Source organism: Rhinatrema bivittatum, chromosome 5 (assembly GCF_901001135.1).
Source record: "Rhinatrema bivittatum chromosome 5, aRhiBiv1.1, whole genome shotgun sequence".
In the NCBI taxonomy this organism is placed as follows: Eukaryota; Metazoa; Chordata; class Amphibia; order Gymnophiona; family Rhinatrematidae; genus Rhinatrema; species Rhinatrema bivittatum.
The window spans coordinates 198,523,056-198,546,889 of NC_042619.1; the positions used below are offsets into that span (position 1 = coordinate 198,523,056).

Consider the following 23,834-nt stretch of genomic DNA (forward strand, 5'->3'; position numbering starts at 1 on the left):
TGTGGGTTAGAATATGCTCCAGTGGCATGCAGTTAGGGCCTTCTAGGGATTAAGTGAATCTCCAAGAGGTTCAGCCACTAAACAGAGTTTTCCAATTAGTGTGATAGCAAACTTTTCCAGAGACCAGTCAGAGCCACCAGCAATAAGAAGAGTTCCTCTGCACTCAGGCTAGCCAATCCCCACAAGTGGGTTATGCACCTCTACCAGCAGAAGGAGACAGAGTAAAAGCTGACGTCACGGATATATAGCCCTGCCCCGACATCAGCCCTCCAGTATTCTCCTTCTCCAGCAGATGGTGGTCATGAATTTCCCTTTTGGGGACTGCTTGTAGTAAAAAAAAAAAAATAAGAGAGAAAGTTTAAGAAGAAAGAGGAGAAATTTATCGCACTGCTTGTACTCCTGAGGTGACACCAATGGGTCCCTCCCTCAGTTGAGCACCCTTAGTCTGGCAGCCTTTTCAGGTGTAGACAGAAAAAAAAAAGAGGTGAAATGGTTGAAGGATGAGGGAAGTTCGGCAGTGAAGGCTTTCGCCCTCTTCCCCCATAGACGGAGACCCGGTCATACGCTCAGCCAGGGATGGCTGAGCTCAGATTTAAAAAAAAATTAAAAATTTAAAAAAAAAATAAAAAATAAAAAAAAAAAAAATATATATATATATATATATATATATATAAAAATAAAGGGAGATTAGGGAGGTTTTCTTTCCCCTATTCCTTCCTTAACGAGTCTTTCTCCCTCTGCATGATTGGTCGGCGTTTTTTCCTTCTTCCCTCTCACTTCTCTGGGGAGTTTAGTGAGATGCAGTGGCAGAGCAGGCGCGGTGGGTTGAACAGCCTCTGGCTAAGCCCCACTCCCAGGCTTGGTTCTTTGAGCTGTGTGGTAGGCCGTGCCATTGTTTTCATGAGCTTGTTTTTGTGCATAATTGCTGCCCAGTGGTGTGGTGACGCAGATGCACAAGTGCACACCTACTTGTGCACACAAGGCTGCATCCTATATTTGCAGATCACCTAATTGAGCATTAGTGTCTACTTGAGCGCATACTGAGTGCCTGCTTGAGAGCATACTGAGCACCTACTTGAGTGAGTACTGTGTGCCTACTGAACAATTACTTGTTTGCGCACTGAGAGCCTTCTTGAGCAGCCGTTGAGCGCCTATTTGTGTGCGCACTGGAAGCCTAATTGAGCATGTATGATGTGCCTACCTGAGCATGTATGGCGTGCGAGCACCTATTTGAGCATGTACGAAGCACGAGCGCCTATTTGAGTGTGCACGAAGCTCATATTGTGAGTGTTCTTCAGCACGTCTTTTCTTTGGGCATACAGGGAAAGTGAGGCGGTATGGTGCCGATGACAAAGAAGTCTAAGTGCCTAGTGATTTGTGCTGCTTGCCATGTAAGGGCAATACAGCCAAGGATTTCTGCAAGTCTGTGCCAGCACTGCCTGTACGCTGGGCCACATCCTCAATCAGGGGTACTGAAGCTGAAGGCGATTTATTGAGGGTGCCCCCTTCTTCAGTTGACCCTAGGACCAAAGCGTCTTCAGGGGATATTCAATCTGAGGATGTCACTTTGGGGCCTTTTGAGCCTGGTTTGCGCTCATTCTCCTTTTCCTGAGTGACATTTTCCAGGGACATCAGACATTTCTGTAGGGGCACCCAACTGAGACGGGGATTGTGTATTCAGGGTCCCCAATGGTTGTCACCATGTGCAAGTGCCATGGCACAGGGGTCCCTGATGAAATGCAGGAGGATATGGAGGATTCTGGGATTCTCCCCTCCGGCTGAGATGAAAATTCCTCCTGTTTTAGAGCCACATAGAGCTCTGCTCCATTTCTTTCTTTCCCCTCCTCTTATAGATGCAATTCAAGAGTTGCTTGCCCTTGTATGGAGCGCTTCAGAAGCAAGCTTTAAAGGGGGGGCGTGCTTTGGCTGCCTGTACCCCTTGGTACCGATAGTGAGATAACCATTACGTTTTCCGCAGGTGGAAGCGATGGTGTGCTCTGTGTCTAAACAGACCACCTTTCTGGTAGAATGAGGGGCATCTCTAAAAGATGTTCAGGATAGAGGAATTGAAGCTATCGTTACGCAGGATTTGAGATCATGGCAGTGAATTTGCAAATTCCCTTGTGTTGCTCCCTGGTGGCTCATGCAAAGTCTAAGCTTCTCTCAGGAGCCTGAGTGAGCCAGATCAAGTAACAGAATGCTGTTGCAACTGGGAGCTGCCTTCTTAGTTGATGCGGACTGTGATTTTGTTTGCTCTGCGAGAGCAGCTAGGCATCAGCTATGGTTGCAAAATTGGTTGGCAGATTCATTTTCTTTTTTTTTTTTTTAATTTTATCTTTATTAACTTTTTCAAAATATAACAAAGTAAAGACTTTGCAATGGTAATTGAGAGAACATAAAAAGAAGAAAATTTTTTTACATTCAGTGAAAATCACTCTCAGAAGAACAAAACTTTCATCCATCATAAGGGAACATTTGAGGGGGCAGAAAAATTGAGGAGAAAAATTAGAAATATTTAAATGTGAAAATTACACATGAGATACTCTGAAATAATTACAATGACCCAAGTATAATACTAATTGTTAGGAGAGACAATCACTCTGGCATTCAAGAAATCCTGTAATTGTTCTGGACCAAAGAATATATAGGTATTTTATTATACCCTTGCATGGATATTGTAACATAAAGCTTTCTCCTAATTTATAAACATCAGAATGCATATTCAAAAAAGCTTCCCAGCGTAATTGAGTAGGCCTAGCTAGGTCACGGTAAATACGAACCCTGTCCCCCAAAAAGGTAACTTCGAAATTATTAAAATAATGTCTCATCACTAGACTTAAATCTTGTTCGGAGAAAAAAGAAACAAGTAAAACCGATCTATCTATCATTTCTACATCAGAACTCTCCAAATATTCAGATAAGTTAGAAATATTCCCCCCTTTTACTAGATGAATTAACTTGCGGTAGTTTTTCTTTCTCAGAGACAAAGACTATCTTCTTTACTGCGGGATTTAACTCAAGGAATTTTTAGAACATCAGACAAACATTTCTTAAAAGTGATAAAAGGAGGTTCACCAAAAATTCTAGGAAAGTTCAAGAAACGTAGATTAAGATGTTTCAATGAATTCTCCAATGATTCTAATCTTCTTGAAGAATATGTACAGTCATGGATAACTGCCACATTAGAGGCTTGTAAGGTTTTGATATCTTCTCCCAGAACTTGAATAGATGAGGCATGTTCCTGAAGAATACGCTGGTGATCTTGTGCTACTGTATCGTTTCTCCGAGAATATTCATTGAATGCAGAGTTCATTCCTACAATCAAGTCCCAAAGGGACTCAAGAGTTACCACTGCTGGTTTTATAATCTCAATAGGGGGCCGAGCGACACCAGCTCTATCACAAAACACTCACAGCTGATGGTACCGGGGAAATGGCTCCATAAACGCCAGCATTCCCCAATGCTGAGGCTTGACGAGCAGATCTTCCTTCCGCTCCACTCTCTCCAGGAAACTCCATGGGATGGGCGGCACAGGGACTTGACATCACCTCTGGCAAAACACCAGCGATTCCATCTATCTGAAGCGCCAAAGTGAAGTCGTCATGAGGTGCCCCAGCCTCGTCTGTGGTGCCGGAGGGGGAAGTCAACGGCGGCAGTCGAGGGTTGGGAGGAGTCAGAGAAATTTCCCCAAGTGAGAGCAGAGCTCCTTTCGCCGCCTCACCAGCGGGACATGACAACTTGAAATCCGGGGAAGGAACTGCATACTGATAAATGGAACATTGGTCTGAGGGGGTGCTGGGTTCAGATGGATAAACCTGCTCCTTGCCCTTCCTTTTATGAGGCAAAATGAGGAAAAAAGTATCAAGAAAACAGAAAAAATTAGGAAATCTCAGTCTGAGCAGTAAAACAGTATCCTCTCATGCAGCCATCTTGGCAGATTCAATTTCTAAGTCCCATATCACAGGGTTACTCTTTAAGGGTTCTATTTTATTTGAAAGTGAATTGGAGACAATGTTACATAGATGAGCAGAATCCCAGGTCCCTCGTTTGTCAGAGGATAAGAAGCCTGCATTGCATCCTTTTGAGCAAGAGGCTGTGCTAGAGGCTACAGACGTTGTCATCCCTAAAGGGGAGTGACTTCTCAAGAGTTCTTGTCCATTTGATATGTCTCAGTCCTTTCGATCCAGGAAGCCTCGTAAAAATGCAGGCTCTGGGAGCAGAGCACCTCGACTGTCTTGCTTTTATCAGAGCTGGGTCCACATCATGTCGGTCCTATGGTTCCTGGCAGTGTTAAGAAAAGGCTATGCTCTGGAGTTCTTCATATCCCTTTGGATGCCTGTGTGGTTTCTCCTTGCAATTCCCTACTGAAGAGGATGGCAGTGGAGACTTCCTTAAGGAGGCTGTTGAACTTGCAGGTTGTATTTCCTGTGCACCGTAACAAGGGCAGTACAATCAGGGGAATTCTGCATATTTCTGTTTGCAGGAAACTTCAATGGTTCCTGCAGTTTGCCGTCCTGGGACAACTTTATCAGTTTCAGGCCCTAGCCTTCCGGCCGTCCACTATGCCTAGGATCTTCTCTAAGGTCATGGTGGTGATAGCGGCATCCTTCTGCAGGAGCAGCATCTTGATTTCCCGTATCTGGATGGCCGGTTGATTTGGGTCAAAGGTGTGGAAAAGAGTCACCTAGCTTCTCGCATGGTGTCTCATTACTGCAAGAGCTAGGCTGGGTGGTGAATTTGGCCAAGAGCAGCTTATAGCTGCCTCAGACGCTGGAGTGGCTTGTTGTCTGTCATTTCCTAGCAGGGCTGAGTGTTGTGGCCAGGGAATCGCATTCAAAAGTTGATTGCTACAGTTCAAACACTGAAGGTCTATTCGCCCAACAATAGGACCTGAGTTTAGCAGCCATGTCGGAGGTTTTTTCCCCTAGCTGAGGGCGCACATGCAGCCTCTTTAGCACAACTTACTGGTGGGGTACACAGTCTGAGGATTACAAGGTGAGACTTTACTTGCTATTAGAGGTGAACGTCCACTTGCAGTGGCATTTGCAAGCAGATCTTCTCAGGAAAGGAGTTTCCTTTGAGAAGCTGGAGTGGTAGCACAAGGTTGCTGGAGCACCAAGGAGCATCAGTCGATTGGAAGTGCCAATTCTCCATCGATGCCAGGGGTCCACAACGAAGTCCACTGATTCTGGTGCCAGTTGCCGATCTACCTAGGGGATATGAAGAAGATGTGGCCACCCCTCCTGCCTCGCAGTTGGAGTTAGCATTGGCAACTTTTGAGGAGGAGCTGGAGTAGCGAGTCCAGCTGGCAGTGGAACAAGCGCTGCAGGGCATCAGGCCGGTGGCACCGACAGTACTGATGCCAGCACTATCAGTTCTGGAACCACTGCTGGAGTGGGTCATTGTGCTCATCAGTGCTTTACCGACCCAGTTGGCGTCGATTACTGGGATGACATCGATGCCCGGCGGGGCACCGATGCTTACCCTGATCGATATGGTGGTCATTGCCAGTTCTTCCTCTGAGGAGGAAGCTCCACCGAGGCTAGCCGGAATGCTGAGGTCTGTAGCCCTCCATCCAGCTTTGCTGGGGCTGGCACTGGTGTTGGGCCGAGCACCGGGGGCCCCATCCCCTGTGGACTACAGTAAGGATGAGGCTCTGTACGACTCCTAGAAGGATGACACTGCACATTCCTCCTTCGAGGACTCAGAGGGTCTCCCCTCAGAACCATCTCCTCCAGAGGAACGAAGGAAGTATACACCTGAGGACTTAACCTTTGCAGGTTTTGTGCGGGTGATGGCCAAGGCCATCCGTTTTCAATTGATGATGGAGGAGGATGCCAGACTTAAAATCCTGGAAATCCTCCAGTTTGTGGAGGCTCTTAAGAAGACCATGGCAGTCCCGGTGCACGAAATCCTTTAGGAGTTGTTACTGAAGCTCTGGGAACGCCCCCTCACAGTATCTCCCATGAACAGGAAGGCGGAAGGGATTTATCTCATCCAGAAGGACACAGGATTCGATAAGCATCAGCTGCTGCACCAATTAGTGGTAGTCAAATCTGCCCTCAAGAGGGCCAAGCAATCTCGGACCCACTCCTCAGTTCTGCTGGGGAAGGATCACAGGGTGATGAATGCTTTTAGCAAGAAAGTATTCCAGGGAGCCTTGCTTATTGCCTGCATTGCCTTCAACTAGCTATACATGAGCCAATACTTGCGCAACCTCTGGAAGCAAGTGCAGGAGGTGGCCGAGCAGCTGCCTCAACAGCAGCAGGACACCCTCATGTTGCTGGTGCATAAGGACCTGGCATGCGTAAAACATGAAGTTCATATTACCTACAATGTTTTTGTAACTGCATTGAGAGTCTCTGCAAAGGGAATCGGCGTCCACAGAATAGCATGGCTGCGGGCCTTGGATCTCCGACCATAGATACAGGAAAGACTCACTGACTTGCCATGTATGGAAGAGAATCTCTGTAGAGATAAGTTGAGGGTTGCGGTAGCCCAGTTACAGGACCATCATGAAACCCTCCAGGAACTCTCCACCAGCACTTCCGACCTGCCCTCCTCAGCCAGGAGGTCAGTGAGACAGGGTAAGAGGAAATCTTTCTACTGCCAGAGGAAGTACTATCGCAGGCAGTAGAGAGCTCTGAAGCCCCAGCCGGCTCCCCAGTCAAATCTCAGGATGGGGTTTTGACTGGATCGTAAGGAGCATAAACCAGCCACCTTGTACCCAAGATGCTGGATCTCGGCCCATCACCTCAATTGGACTTCATAGGAGTCCTGCTAGAGACAGCTCAGGCAAAAGCCTTCCTGCCACGTTCCAGGGCAGTCACCGTGATGTCCATAGCAGCAGTGATTCAACAGAGCCAGTAGGTTTTAGCTCGGCACATGTTGAGGCTGTTGGGCCACATGGCCGCAACTGTCCATGTTACTCCCTTGTCACATTTGCACATGCGCAGAGCCCAGTGGACCCTGAGGTCACAGTGGCACCAGGCCATGCAGAGCCTCCAGGATCACATCCAAATCACCCCGTCTCTCCAGGACTCTTTGACCTGGTGGCGAGTACTGTCAAATTTGGAATGGGAAATATCCTTCCAAAGTCCCCCTACCCAAATTGTCCTAATCACAGATGCATCCACCTGGGGTGGGAGCTCATTGTTACGCTGGTCGACCACGCAGGCCGTGGCCGACTGTACTTACCCAATCTTCCGAATCTTCCACCCCTGGGGGTGCCCAGATGTTGATCTAGCCATGTCCCCCTGCAACAGAAAGGTGACTTATTTCTGCTCCCTGTACAGAACAGACTCAAACCAGCCTCGGATGCCTTTGTCTGTCATTGCGCCAAAGGTCTTCTGTACGCGTATCTTCCAATTCCCTTAGTGGCGAAGACTCTTTTGAAGCTTCGCGAGGACAGAGGGACTATGATTCTTATAGCTCCTCATTGGCTGAGACAGGTCTGGTTTCCACTCCTTTGGGAGTTTTCCATTCGGAAATCGATCAGTCTGGGGACTTCCCCAGAGCTCATCACGCAAGACTGAGGCAGGTTGCAGCATCCTAACCTTCAGGCCCTTTGCTCACAGCCTGGATGTTGAGAGGTTAATTCTGCAACTGCTCGATCTCTCAAAGGACGTATCTCAAGTCCTGGTAGGTTCCAGAAAGCCCTCCACTAGAAAGTCCTATGGACTGAAGTGGAGGAGGTTTTCCATTTCCTGTGAGCAGAAGGCCCTAGATCTATTCTCTTGCCCACCACCCCAACAAAAGCTGCTTGATAACTTTCTACACCTATTGGAGGCTGGCTTGAAAACCAACTGAGGGCAATTGGCGCATACTACCTTGGTGTAGATGGTACTTCCATCTCTGTACAGCCTATAGTTGTACATTTCATGCAGGGCCTTCTTCAATTAAAGCTTCCCCTAAGACCTCCCGCTGTATCTTGGGACCTCAGCGTGGTGCTAGATCAGCTGATGAAAGCTTCTTTTAAGCCGCTGCGCTCCTGTGACCTGAAGTACCTGACCTGGAAGGTCATATTTTTGGTGGCGGTCATCTCAGTATGCAAGGTTAGCGAGCTCCAGGCCTTAGTGACTTAGCCATCTTACACTAAGTTTTTTCATGACTGGGTGATCTTGCAACACACCCTAAGTTCCTGCCTAAGGTGGTGACGGATTTCCATCTTAACCGTAAATTGTTCTGCTAACATTCTTTCCCAGACCCCTTTTGCACGAATGCGAACGAGCACTGCACAGTTTGAATTACACGAGAGCCTTAGTCTTCTGTCTGGAGTGGACAGACCCATAGACAGTCCACCCAACTTTTAATTTTTTTTGATAGGAATAGGTTGGGAGTTGCTGTTGCCAAACTGACACTATCCAATTGGCTGGCAGATTGCGTCTCCTTCTGTTATGCCCAGCGGGACTGCATCTTGGGAGTGATGGCAAGGCTACTTCTGTAAGAGAAATGGCTATGTCGGTGGCCCACTTGCGAGCAGTTCCCGTGGAGGAGAGGCTGCAACATGGATTTCTCTCCACATATTCGCATCTCATTACTGTCTGGACAAGGATGGCTGATGTGACAGTAGGTTTGGCCAGTCTGTCCTCTGGAAACTCTTTGAGGTGTAGAACCCATCTCTCCCTGCCTAGGGCCTATTGTTTGGGTTCAGTGCTGTTACCAATAGCACTGTGGTTGTTGTGCCAGTTGGCACCTGGTTGGTGTTTGTTGGTCCTTTTTTTGTGTTGGGGAGCATCCTGTAGCTAGGGATTCACCCATGTGTGAGAACTACCATTCTGCTTGTACTAGGAGAAAGCAAAGTTGCTTACCTGTAACAGGTGTTCTCCTACGATAGCTGGATGTTAGTCCTCACGAAACCCGCCCGCCACCCCGTGGAGTTGGTTTTCTCCTTACATTTTCATTTTTATATAATTCTATTGGCATAAGACTGAAGAGGGACCCCACGTGGACGAGTGGTATAGGGCATTCTGGGCATGCTCAGCATGCCTAGTTAAAGTCCCAGAAACTTTGACATAAGTTTTCCATGTAGGGGCTCCATCCCATGATGTCACCCATGTGTGAGGACTAACATCCTGCTGTCTTAGGAGAACACCTGTTAAAGGTAAGAATTCTGCTTTCCCCATAGCCTAGTATACTTATCACAAAAAGGTGTAGAACTCACATTATCAAAAAGTATTTCCTTAGATGGTAACTTTTAAAGAGGCCCATGGGTGCACAAGTGCACGCGTTCATCGGCCTGCGCTCAGAGACACGTCCATTTTATAACATGCGCGCGTATATGCGTGCATGTTAGAAAATAACTTACACGAGCATATACGTGTGCTCAATTTTAAATGTGCATGCAAATCCCGTATCTTTTGCTTAAGTGGGGAAATGTTACAAGGGATGCATGCCAACGCCATTCACCGTTTTCCCAGTTCATCCAGTGAAGGGATTGGACTTCCAAACCCCCCATAGCCTCCCTTCTTCCCCCCTGTTAGCCCTAACCCTTAAAATCCCGCTTGCTTACCTAAATTTATTTGTTTTAACATTTACATGTCATCCATAGCAGAAGTAAAGTTCGCGGCAGGTGACCCTGGCGCGCACCAATGCGCATAAGTATTTACACGCTTATCTCTTGGTCAAGCTTCAACATGCCTCGCCCAGACCATGCCCATGCCCTGCCCTTTTACTTAACTTTTTATTTGTGTGTGCAGCGGGAGATACACGCTTACCTGGGCGGTTATAAAAGTCGCTCAGTGCACACTGGCCCAACTTGTGCGTATATCTCCCAATTTTGGCATGCACTAGGCTTTTAAAATGTATATATTAGCGTCCAGTGGTATATTCACCCCTGCTACTGTACTCACATAACACACAACTTTGTACCAGAAAACTGATCCGAGGGCATAACCAAAATTGTTGGCCTAAGATTTTAGCTTGTGCGTGCCCAGCAGCATAAGTCGGGTTTGAGCCACACGAGTGAGGAAATTTTATAATGGGCACGTGTCCATGACATGACCAATTTCAATAGTTCGACCACCAGTTTGCCCTTTCTAGAGCTAGGTCCTCCAGACCTCTTGGTTCTTTAGCATGCACTCCTCCCAGTTACCCTAGACCCCTTAAATGCTCACAGATGCCTGGAACTAATTTATTAAGACTTGCACCTCTTCCATAGCAGAAGTAAAATTACGTAGCACTTGACTTGGGCACATGCCCAGGTGCATAGGTACTTGCATGCACATCTCTTGGCCCTGCCCCAGAACGCCCATGCCACACCACGCCCCTTTTTTTGGCCAATACAAGATATGCACACATTGATACTTGCACACGCATCTGGGCATTTTATAAAATTGGATGAACATGCACAAGTGCGAAATGCATACTCATGTCCCGATTTTGGCGCACACCCCACTTTTAAAATTCACCTTAAATTTGTAGAACATATAGATAGACATGATTTAATGGAATACAGCTAGCATGAATTTACCCAAAGAAAGTCATGCCTTACAAATCGGCTACAATATTTTGAAGGCTTTAATAAACGTGGATAAAGGTGAGCCAGTAAATATAGTGTATTTGGATTTTCAGAACGCATTTGAAGTCCTCCATGAGAGACTCCTGAGAAAATTAAAAAGTCATAGGATAGGAGGCAATGTCCTTCTGTGGATTGCAAACTGGTTAAAATATAGGAAACAGTAGTATTAAATGGTCATTTTTCTCAGTGGAGAAAGATAAACAGTGGAGTGCATCAGGGATCTGTGCTTGGATCAGCGCTTTTTAATATATTTATAAATGATCTGGAAAGGGTGACAACAAGTGAGGGGATCAAATATGCAGATGACACAAAATTATTCAGAATTGTTAAATCACAAGCAGATTGTGAGACTGGAAGACTGGGCATCCAAATGGCAGATGAAATTTAATGTGGACAAGTGCAAATTGATCCAATAGTCTATCACTGATAGAACAAACAAATGCATCAGTGTTTTAAAATTATGGAGTTCCAAAATAAAATACAAAAGACGCAATAGACATAGTTTATAAAAACCTTTACGCACTATCAACCGCAACTAAAGCAAAAAGTTAAAAGAACCAGCAATATAAAAATCCAAATTCCATGCATTTTCCACTCGGGAAATTTCAACTTCCTTTAGCTGTTTTTTTGAAGTAACTATAGGACCATTTATATACTATTGGGAATTAACTCTGTCTTAGCTATAATTAGCAAAAGACCATTCATTTTTAACTATGGATGTATTAAATTTAAGACAGAAGAAATAACTAACATCCTGTCCATTACTGAGCCAGCAAACAGGAAAGCAGGCTGAATATCATCAGCAAAAAGCCTGAAAAAGTTCCCTTTTTTTTCTCCAAAATAACATGCAATAGTTGTAAAATAATATAGGGATAAGGATGAGCCCTGAGGCACTCCATAAGAAACCTGTTTTCAATCGGCGCACATATGGGCATGTGCACATATTTTTAAGTTATCCTCTCTGTCGGCAAATTTTCCAACATCTTACAGTTTTCTCAGTCCATCTGTAGGTCATCGAGACTCTCATGACTTCAGCCTGAGCTCACCCCTGTTCACCCAGACTGCCCACCCAGTATTTCACATTAAAGATGTTTATTATCACTTATACCAGATGAAGAGCAGGTATAAATATATGCAAGTAAGCTGCCAAAGCTACATGAGTAAATTTCTTATGAAATAGCATCTTATTCATGTAAATTTTGGCCCTGCCCCAGAATGCCCCAGGACTTCCCCTTTTTTATGTGCATAAATTTACTCATGAACTCTTATGCGTGTATGTTTGAGGTTTATAAAATAGCGTATATTCGAGTATGTGCTATTTACATGCATATATGCTCATTTTTATGTGCATAACCTTTTGAAAATTCACCTTTAAGCATTTCTTCCCATATACATAAAAAGGTGAAAATTCCTTTAGTTCATCAGGTTCTTTCTTAGGTTTCATGAGTCTCCCAGGACAAGCAGGTTGGTAGTCCTCACATATGGGGTGACGTCACTGGACGGAGCCCTATCACGGAAAACTTTCTGTCAAAGTTTCTAGAACTTTTGATTGGCACACTGAGCATGCCCAGCATGCCATAATCCCTGTAGCCACAGGGGTCTCCCTTCAGTCTCTTTTTTTTCCACGCTGCAGTTTGCCTCGCGGTTAGGAGCTCTGTGGGAACTCTCTCACAAAATTTTCATCATGGAAAAAAACTTGAAGATTACTTCATTAAAAAAAAAAAATTCTCTCATAGGGGTCTCCCATCGCGATATTGTTTCCATTGCTTGGTGAGTAAAATTCACTGTCTCCGGTCGGTTCCTGCCCCACCTTTTTTCGGTGTTTGCAGGCCATCCATTGTTTTGGGCCTCAACTGCTGCCATTATGGCAACAGGTTTCAGAAAATGTCCGGTGTGCCCCCGTACCATGTCGATTACCGACCCACTTGATGTTTGTGTGCTGTGCCTCGGCTCATCACACGACTTTTCTCACTGCCCAAGTTGTGCCCAGATGACTCCGAAGGGTAGGCAGGCTCGCCTCAACAAGATGGAGACCCTGTTTAAAATCAAGCGGACTCCAAACCTTGCCGGGAGCACCAGGCAGTGGTGACCGCCCGTCACCGACTCCATCTAGGGCATCCGTATCGTCTTCCTCGGTGCCGGAGAAAGACCGGACCGAGCACCGAGGGAAGCACTGACACTGGCACTGACGAGAGTTTACTCCTGGTGCCAGCACTGATACCGCATCGGCCTCGATGGCTTTTGAGCCGATTGCGAAGAGGACACAAGTAGAGGAGCCTTTAACCCCCTCTCCACCTGAGAAACCAAGGTGATCCCCACCGATATCGGTGCCGGGTACTGAGCCACCCACAAGTCCTGTGGAGGTGCCAATAGCACCTAGCCTGCCTCCCCCTGTAACTGAGATATCTACATCAGCTTTCAGGGAGGAACTGGATGGTTTTATCTGCCAGGCAGTGCTCGATGCTCTCCGAAACTTACAGCCATCGATGCCGGCCCCCATATCGACACCGGAGCCATCGATATTTGCACCATTGCTAACCCCATTGGATACAGTCATTGGTGCCCTTCCGACACAACCTGGGCCACCTATGCCAAAGCAATCTGCAAAGTCTCTGAAAACCCCGATTCCCGTTTCGGGGTCCTCAGAAGACGAAGGCTCGGACTCCTGTCCACTTTCAACACCGATTCCACCGATGCCAAAACCGATGCCTGGTCCATCAGGGCTCTCGGGACCGAGAGGCCCACGCTTTCCCTTCAGCGCCACCAAAATCCAAATCGGTGCCACGGCATCTTCCATCGAGGCCATCGAAGGATCCATCGGTGCCAACATGTCCTACAGTACCAACCTTCTTCCTTCCCTCAGGATCTCGACTAGAGACCCTTTCTGACAGATGGGAAGATGTTGACACCGACACATCCACGGAGGATATCTTATCAGAACCATCTCCTCCAGAAGAAAGGAGAAAATCTCCCCCAGAAGACCTCTTCTTTGCTAATTTTGTAAGGGAGATGTCAGAGACAAACCCCTTTGACCTGATTACAGAGGAGGACACACGCCATAAAACATTGGAAGTTCTTCAATTTTTTGATGCTCCGAAAGAAGTTATGGCTGTCCCCGTCCACGAAGTGCTAGTGGATCTCCAGCATCATCTCTGGGAGCATCCTTGTACTGTCCATCCAGTGAATTGTTGCGTCCGTTGGTCGCAGATAGCTGTGACCGCTCTGCCTTACCTCTTTTCTTCCCTTTACCTCCTTGGGCAGGATGGCTGCCTCTGGTGCCGAGGTCCTCGGCGTCTCCAGGTTAGCATGGGCGTTCCAGTCCGCCATGCTCACTCCCGTGGCCTCCTAGGGCACGCGCGCACATCTCCTACGCTCAAATACACATCATGGTGGAGGTATTGACGTCATGTGGTGGGGACACCCTCGGGGGTGTCCCCACCACATGACGTCAATACCTCCAGTTATTTAAAGCCTCCGCTTCACTACCACCTTTGATTTAGCAAAGACTTCGGTTTAAGCTACTCTGACCGCTCTAAGCTGCACGCTTAGACGCCGCTCTACACTCCAAGGGCCTCGCTCCTTTAGAAGCTCAAGACACCCGCTCCTCGGGGGTCTCTCGCTTCCATCGCCCTTCGGGGCCTCTATTAACTGAGACAACCGCTCATCGGGGGTCTCTCTCTCTTATTCTTTTCAGGATCTCCGGACTATCAGGTACTCGCTCCTCAAGGGCCTACCAGTCTATGTATCCTGTACCACGGACCTTCGGTCCCACCATCTCACTACCAGGAAGACGCCTACACGCCTGTGAGTACCTCTACGATCCGGTGCTCCAAGTCCACCCACTAGGCTCTGCGTTGCCCGCACTGCGGGTCCCCACCTCTTGAACATCTGGGTGAGATTCTACATCTAAGACTGAACGTATTGGCATCTCGCGGACCTCAGTGTCTTACCTTCCTGCTTCATACCATCTCTCTACAGCAGTACAATAAAGCCTTTCATTCATTCCGTGTCTGCTGTCTGAGTTTAGCCTATCACTGTGGCTCTCCACGGGGCCCCTCCCCGTGGGCGGAGTCATCTCCACAGCGACCAAGGGTCCACAATGCCACAAACACAATATGAATAAGAGATCAGATGCAACTTATCTGGTACAACATATTCCTGGATTCCAAAAGCCACAACTACCCCATCAGTCAGAGGTAGTTGAGTCCACACAGAAGAAGGCCAGAAGACTGCGCCCTCACTCTTCAACACCTCCTGGCAAAGACCAAAAATTCTTTGACGTTTTGGGTCACAAGATGTTTCAGGGCTCTATGCTAGTGTCACGCATAGCTGCATACCAACTTTAAATGACACAGTATCAAAGGAATCTCTAGAAGCAGGTTCAGGGAATAGCCGACTCTCTTCCCCATCAACAGCAAGATAGTCTCAACGCCATACTACAGCAAGGCCTTGAGGCTGGGAAGCATGAGGTTCATGCTGCTTACGACTCTTTTGAAACAGCTTCTCGCTTGTCGGCGACAGGCATCAGTGACAGGAGGTGGGCCTGGCTGAAAGCATTTGGCTTGAGACCTGAAGTCCAAGACAAACTGGCTGATTTGCCATGAACCGGTGAAAACCTATTTGGAGACAAGATACAAGACGCAGTGGCTCAACTAAAAGACCATAATGAGACCCTGCGGCAATTATCCACAGTTGCTACCGAGACCCCTTCCTCTGTAAGAAGATCCATGAGAAGGGACCCTGGAAAACCATTTTATCGCCCACGCAGATACTATCCATCTACATCTCGCGTGAGGCCAACCAGGCCGTCTCAGAGAGCACATCCTCGACAGCCCAAGACATCCAGGCCTAGCCACCACCTCAGACAGGCCAAGCCTCTGGATTTTGAAACCTATCCAGAGAACAGCAGTCGCTCCACAAATCCAGATCCAATTTTGCCAGTAGGAGGTTGAATTCACCACTTCATAACAAATTGGCTCAACATCACCACAGACCAATGGGTTCTATCCACCATAACCCAAGGATACCATCTAAATTCCTCGTGGTACCCCCGGATTCACCACCCAATCCACTATGGAGGCAAAAAGATCACACAACCCTTCTAGAGTCAGAACTGTCCACCCTTCTAAGCAACAGGGCTATGGAACCCGTTCCCTGGGCACAGCAAGGCAGAGGGTTCTACTCCCACTATTTTCTCATTCCAAAGAAATCAAGCGGCCTCCGCCCCATCTTAGACCTCCACAATCTCAACAAATTTCTACGAAAAGAAAAATTCAGGATGGTGTCCTTTGGCACCATGCTTCCCCTTCTGCAAAACGGAGGTTGGCTGTGTTCTCTGGATCTTCAAGACGCTTACACTCACATTCCAATATTCCCACATCACCGCAAATAACTGCGTTTCCTAGTTGGACATCAACACTTTCAGTACCGGGTCCTGCCTTTCGGTCTTGCCTCGGCACCCCATGTATTTACAAAGTGCCTAGAAGTCACTGCGGACCATCTACACAAGAAAAGCATACACGTCTTTCCTTACCTGGATGACTGGCTCATCAAGCGTCAATCCAAGCAAGGAGCTCTTGACGCTCTCAAGCTCACTATCAGTCTGCTACACTCGTTGGGATTTCTCATCAACTACCAAAAATCCCACCTGACTCCTTCTCACCTCCTGACTTTCATCGGAGCAGATTTGGACACCACAGTGGCAAAGGCCTGCCTGCCCAACAGCCGCGCAGACTCACTTTCCAAGCTAGCTACGTCTCTGCGCACAAAACACTCAGTTTCAGCCCATCAATTCCTAACGTTACTGGGCCACATGGCTTCCATGGTCCACGTTACTCCTATGGCCCGATTGGCCATGAGAATAACTCAATGGACTTTGAAATCTCAGTGGATCCAAGCTACTCAACCTTTGTCAACCCAGATTCAAGTAAACCCTCCAGTTACGATTATCGCTTCTCTGGTGGACAACAAAGCCAACTTGCTCACAGGTCTACCCTTCCAGCAACCAATTCCACAAGTGACGTTAACCACAAATGCATCCAACTTGGGTTGGGGAGCTCATGTGAACAACCTCCAAACTCAAGGTAGTTCACATGGGTTGGGGAGCTCATGTGAACAAACTCAAGGTAGTTCACATTTCAGATCAGCTTCCTAGAGCTTCGAGCTATATGTTATGCTCTATATGTGTTCAAGGACTGCCTTTCACACAAGACTGTTCTCATACAAACAGACAACACAGTTGCAATGTGGTACTTGAACAAGCAGGGCGGCACAGGCTCTTATGTCCTCTGCCAAGAATCCGTGCAGATCTGGGCCTGGACCCTTGCACACTCCATGTATCTCCGGGCCACTTATCTGGTGTTACGTTCTGTGTATCTTTGAACTAATAGTGGGCCCTTGGGTCGAGGCGAGTGAAGACTCCGCCCACAGGGAGGAGCCCTGTGGGCACTCACCACAACAGGCGAGGTATCAGCAGTGATAGACAACAGAGGAAACAACTTTATTATACAGCCAATGGCGATCCGAGGAGCGGATCAGTAGAGTCAGTCCAAGCGTATGACCTGCAAGCTATTCAGTCTGATAGTAATCCGCAATGCGGAGTAGTCCGGTGAATACATTTTCTAGGCGTAACTTATCAGCATTGTTTGTCCACCAGAGAAGCGATAATCGTAGCTGGTGGGTTTACTTGAATCTGGGTTGACAAAGGTTGAGCAACTCCGGTAGTGGTCCGCAGCGCGGGGTAGGCCAGAGGCAGGTGAAATAATACACAAGACAGGAGGGATCTGGTAGTGGCCCGCAAGCGGGGTAACCCAAGAATCTATGCCATGAAGGTAGAAGAGCAGGTTCTGTACTCACACCGATACTGTAGAAGTAGATGGAAGATCAGGCACCGAGGAGGCCCGGAACTGGTACAACAAGGGTTGTCCGAGAATGATGCAGGACTCACTGGTAACGAAGTGAGGCAGGTAGTAATGGCTCTCCGAGGAACGGATAGCCCTGAGTGCGGCAAGGCCCCCGAGGAGCGGGTACCTAGGTCACTCAGCAAGACGAAGTCCAGAATGGCGGAAATAGCAGGACAGGAATCCTTGCTAACTAGTATTGCAAGAAGTCAGCTGAGCTTAAGTATGGTAAGCAGATGACGTCATGCGGTGGGGACGCCCCTGAGATTCCCGCCATGACACGTTTAAGAAGGGGGCAGGCGCGAGCGTGCCTTAGGTAACCCCGGATGTAAGATGGCTGCCGGGAGCGCCCACGCCGTCCCGGGCACACCATGAGGGTCGGCATGTGGAAGCTGAGGCCGCCATTCTCCCCAGACTTGGAGCTGTATAGAGAAAGGAGGTGAGCAGCATTGGTCGCAGCCGCCTGCGACCAGCGCAACATCTGGCAGGCATACAAACGTAGTAGCAGATTGCCTCAGCCGGCAGTTCCATCCCCGTGAGTGGTCTCTAGCTCCTGTGGTAACGACCAGAATCTTCCAACGCTGGGATCAACCAACAATAGACCTCTTTGCATCCGAACTGAATCACAAAGTGGACAGATTCTGCTCCCTGCATAGGCAACAAAACAAGTTAGCCATGGACGCCTTTGCTCGCCCCTGGAACACAGGCCTCCTATATGCGTATCCCCTGATACCGCTGATAGCCAAAATTCTCGTGAAGCTACAACAGGACAAAGGGTCAATGATACTCATAGCCCCGTACTGGCCTCAACAAGTGTGGTTTCCCATGCTTCTCAACCTCTCTATCAGAGAACCCATTCGCCTGGGCACAGCGCCCACTCTCATAACTCAGAACAGTTAGTGCAGTTAGTATAGCTGTGTTTAAAAAAGGATTGGATAAGTTCTTGGAGGAGAAGTCTATTACCTGCTATTAAGTTCACTTAGAGAATAGCCACTGCCATTAGCAATGGTAACATGGAATAGACTTAGTTTTTGGGTAATTGCCAGGTTCTTATGGCCTGGATTGGCCACTGTTGGAAACAGGATGCTGGGCTTGATGGACCCTTGGTCTGACCCAGTATGGCATTTTCTTATGTTCTTATGTTCTTAACCAAGGCATGTTACGCCATCCGAACCTTCAGACCCTATCCCTCACAGCCTGGATGTTGAAAGCTTGTTCCTGCAACTGCTCAACCTTTCAACTGATGTCTCTCACGTGCTTGTAGCTTCACGAAAGCCTTCCACACAAAAATCCTATTGTTCTAAGTGGAATAGATTTACCATATGGTGCACGCAAAAAGGTATCGACTCTTTTTCCTGCCCCACTCCATCTCTGTTAGACTATCTCTGGCACCTTTCAGACTCTGGTCTCGACTTCTTCGGTGAGGGTACACCTGAGAGCCATCTCAGCACACTACAAAGGAGTTGGGGATGCCCCGGTAACAGCGCAACCCCTTGTGAGTAGGTTTATGAGGGGCCTACTATAACTCAAGCCCCCTCTACGGCCACCAGTCACTCAATGGGACCCGAATGTAGTACTTACAAGGCTCATGCGCTCCCCGTTTGAGCCTTTGCACTCCTGCGATGTTAAATTTCTTACATGGAAAGTTCTTTTCCTAGTAGCCATTACATCTGCTCAAAGGGTTAGTGAGTTACAAGCCCTTGTCACATACTCACCCTATACAAGGTTCCTCCATGACAGAGTGGTCCTCCACACTCACCCTAAATTCCTTCCCAAGGTAGTTACTGACTTCCACTTGAATCAGTCTGTAGTCTTGCCCACATTTTTCCCAAGGCCCCACTCTCACCAGGACGAGAGTTTTACACACCTTGGATTGTAAACGTGCACTTTCATTTTACCTAGACCGCACTGCAGTCCATAGGAAATCCACCCAACTCTTTGTTTCTTTTGACAAAAACAGACTAGGAGTTACAGTGGGCAAACAAACTCTCTCCAACTGGCTAGCAGACTGTATCGAATTCTGCTATGAAAAAGCAGGTCTTCCTCTCCCGGGACGAGTGAAGGCGCACTCAGTAAGAGCCATGGCAACCTCAGTAGCACCTACCGTTCAGTACCTATTGCTGACATCTTGAAAGCTGCGACTTGGAGTTCTCTTCATACATTTGCAGCACATTACTGCCTAGACAAGGAAGGACGCCAAGACTCTGCCTTTGCCCAAGCTGTCTTGAAGAACTTATTTCCAGTATAATCCCAACTCCTTCCACATCCAATCTGCTGTGATTTTCAGGCTACCTCATTTTTTCCAACAGTACATCAGTTGCACAAGTTGTACGCTGTTGGTCCAAACAAATATGAGTCAGCCTGTAGCTTGCTAATCACCCACATATGAGGACTACCATCTTGCTAGTCCTGGGAGAAAACAGAATTGCTTACCTGTAACAGGTGTTCTCCCGGGACAGCAGGATGTAGTCCTCACGAAACCCACCCTACACCCTGCGGAGTTGGATACGAAACGTTTTATTATTTTATTTTTTCGCTCGCACCTTTTGCTACAAACAAGACTGAAGGAAGACCCCTGTGGCTACAGGGATTATGGCAGGCTGGGCATGCTCAGTGTGCCAGTCAAAAGTTCTAGAAACTTTGACAGAAAGTTTTCCGTGATAGGGCTTCATCCAGTGACGTCACCCCACATGTGAGGACTACATTCTGCTGTCCTGGGAGAACACCTGTTACAGGGAAGCAATTCTGCTTTCTTAGCATTTGTTCATGTAAATATAAGAAGGATTTATACTACTGTGCTTGTGTATTTATATAAATTCACCCATTTAACTGTATATGTGCCATTGCAGTGGATGATGTTGAGAAGATTGAAGAGGACAGTTCTACTGAAATAACCGTAGATGCAGATGCTAATTGTAATCCTTGCAAAATGGATGATAGTTGTCCTGAAGTTATCAAAGTCTACATCTTCAAAGCAGAACCAGGAGAAGATAATTTAGGTAAGACAGTATGCTCATTTGAGAGTGTTCTAACCAGAACTCTAAAATTTTGTTCATGAGTGTGAAAAATGTCCCAAACTTAATAGCTGGAGCTCTTTAATTTTTCTGCTTGAAAATAGATACCAGCTGTACGTTTCCATATCCATTTAGACAAATGTAGCTATCTCCTCATTCCCTTTTTTTAGATTTATAATGTAACTCTATTGACCAGATATCAAATTCCAGATAGTCAACTGTATTTCTACATTTACCAATAATTGTCCAAAATTTTACTGAAACTATGGTATTCCACATACTGTTAGGTGGTAGAACTAATAAACAATGGTTCTTTAAACCAAGGGTGAGCAAACATGGGAGTGGGCCCCCCAGGGGGAGCTTGAACAGTCCTGAAGGGGGGCACACTGGATGCCCAATCAGGGAAGAAAAAGGGCTACATGGTCAAACCTTGGTGCCTTGGAAGCTCTGCAAACTCAGGAAGAAAGGAATCTACTTAGAACATGGTGACAATACTGTAAGCATGCCATGGCTTAGCCATGCATCTTTTGATGGGATGGGGAAAGAAGCTCCTTCTGCTGTGGCAGGTCCAAGTTGGAAGCTGCTTACTCTGCAGCAGAACTGGACATGGGAGCAGCTCACTGCCATGATCCACAACCCAGGAAAAGCTGCTATCCTGGCCCTCAGCCCAGAAGGAGTTCCTGTTCCTGCCATGTCTTTACCTAGGTAGAGAGATCACAGCTGTTGCCCTCTGGGGGAAAAAAAGTGGGGAGGTTGGGGAGGGGCATGGCAAAAGGAGCGGAGAATAAGGAAGTGGAAGGGAAAGAGGGAGGAGGTGGGGAAGAGAGAATAAAAGAAAAAGTGTAAAAAAAAAAAAAGTTAATAAAATCAAAACATGAGAAAATAAAGATGCGTAAACTAAGAAAAATATAAAAATATAAAGAAAATTAGGAAATATTTGTGAAATAAAAAAAAAACCCAAAACACAGGTGGGCAGGGTAAAATGGAGTTTTTCTCAACTCCTAAAACATTTTGACTGGCATTTGTTTTTTGAAAAATGTTCTAGCCGTTTCCATTGTGGTGTTTTGCCTGGGTATCTGGCTATAGTGTGGTGTGTCTCTGTCTAGTATGCTTTGGTCTGTGTGTGCAGTCCATGCCTCTGTGTGAGATGTAGTATCTCTGGATGTCTGTGGTGTGTCTGTCTTCTGTCTAGGTGTGGTATGTCTGTGTCTGTGCCTGTCTGGAGGTTGAGTTTCTGTTTCTATGTGGGGTGTCTTTGTCTCTCTGTGCCTGTCTGAATTTTATTTATTTATTATTTTTATATACCGACATTCGATCTGAGATATCACATCGGTTTACATTCAGGTACTGTAGGTATTTCTCTATCCCCAGAGGGCTTACAATCTAAGTTTTGTACCTGAGGCAATGAAGGGTAAAGTGACTTGCCCAAGGTCACAAGGAGCGACAGCTTTGTGTATGAGTTATTTGTGTCTATGGGTGTCTGTTTCGCTGTCATTCTGGGTGTGGGGAGTCTGGGAATGAGTATCTGTCTGGGTATGTGCTGTCTGCCTCTCTGTTCCTGTGTGTGTGCTTGTGTGAGCTTACTCCTTTCAAGAATTTGAAGAGAAACCAAATGGGGGTTTGAGTTACTGGTTGGCAGTGTGGCTGCCTGGTGAATACCCTTCACATATGTTTGTTTGTGTGTACATATAACCCATCTTGTATGTATGTGTGTATATAGTAACCCATCTTGGGGGGGCCCCAACCAATAGCATGAATGGAAAAGGGGCTGCAACTCAAAACGTTTGCTCACCCCTGCTTTAAACTACTACTATTTAATACTGATTTTTAACACTTTTAGATGATAACTTTGATACTGGCACTCGGGCACACATATTTGCGCATATGCCGGCTCATGTCAAAGGACGTGGCCAATTTACAATATACACGCATATATGTGCAAACAGTTTTATATGGATGCGCACCTGTGTGAAAATGCTGCCTGTACCGCACAAGTGGGGGGATTGTAGTAGACATGCACGCTGACACAATTACCAGTTTCCTTAGTTTGTTCCCAGTTCGTCCAGGTAAAGGATAAGACTTTCTAAGCCCCCCAGTTAATTAGCCTCCCTTTTACCCTGTTATCTCCTACCATTAAAACCCCGCTGACTAGCCTAGTTTTTTGGGGGTTTTTTTGTTTTAGGACTTACACGCCATCCATAGCAGAAGTAAAGTTACGCAGTTGGGGACCCTGGCATGTGCTTGTGAGCAAAAATATTTACGCACTGGTTTCATTCATAAATCCTGGAACACCCATGCTCCACCCATGCCCCGCCCACACCTTGCCCCTTTTCTGTAAAAAAAAAAATGTTGTGCGCGTACCAGGAGATATGCACATGCGCAGGTGCCTTTTAAAATCTGTATGGTGCACTGGCTTGACCTTTGCACATATCTCCTGGCTTTAGTGCACGCTGTGCTTTTAAAATTCACCCCTTATAGCGCTGTACAAAAAATATACCAGCTCAGTAGAGCTTTCAATCTAATAAATACAAACATATTGGGCAAAAGAGACTTGGGGAATTTCATTAATTAAGACAATAGTTAAAAACTTAATGTGGCTCTAAGTGGGACAATAAGGGGTTAAGAATTAAAAGCAGCCCCCAAAGGTGAATTTGTAGAAGGGATATAAATAATGGAAGAGAGGGAAACATGATGTATCAGCTGAGGAAGTCTATTCCAAGCATATGGTGCAGCCAGGTGGAAAATACCGAGTCTGAAATTGGCAGTAGAGGAGAAGGGAATAGGAGTGACTTAACTGATGAGCAGAGTGCACAATGAGAGGAATAGCAAGAGATAAGACAGGAGAGGTAGTGAGGAGCTGAAGAGTAAAGGCTCTTGTAGGTAAGTAAGAGGAGCTTGAAATGTACTTGAGAATGGATAGGGAGACCTGTGAGGAGCAGGTTGCAATAGTCTTAAGTGGGAGGTGATGATAGAGTAAGTAAGGGTTCTAGTAGTCTGTATAGAAAAAGAAAGGACAGATTTTGGTGATTTTACAGGGAAAGAAACAGCACATTTTAACAGTGTTTTGGATATAGTGTATGTAGAGAAGGAAAGAGTGGAGTTAAAGATGATTCCAAGTTTATAGGCTGAGAGGTTCTTGAAAAATTAAGTGTTAACCATAGAAATAGAGAGGAGGAAAAAGGGGAACTGGATTTGGGGGAGCTCTGTCTTTGCCATATTGAGTTTAAGGTGGCAATGGGACATCCAAGCAGCAATGTCAGAGAACAGGCTGAGATCTGGGACTTCAAAATTGTAGTTTAGTGTGAGTGTAGATGTAATGTATTTGGATTTTCAGAAGGTGTTTGCCAAAGTCCCTCATAAGAGGCTTCTAAGAAAACTAAAAAGTCATGGGATAGGAGGTGA

At 46.6% G+C, this 23,834-nt stretch overlaps 1 protein-coding gene across 1 annotated transcript in view; it reads left to right on the forward strand.

Moving 5' to 3' along the window:
- The window catches only part of LOC115092409 (zinc finger X-chromosomal protein-like), a 112,089-nt gene that overhangs the window by 58,826 nt on the left and 29,429 nt on the right, over positions 1 to 23,834 (forward strand). Inside the window, exon 5 of the mRNA XM_029603242.1 lies at positions 20,268 to 20,417. Coding sequence (XP_029459102.1) covers positions 20,268 to 20,417 — 150 coding nt within the window. The remainder of the gene's footprint in view (positions 1 to 20,267; positions 20,418 to 23,834) is intronic.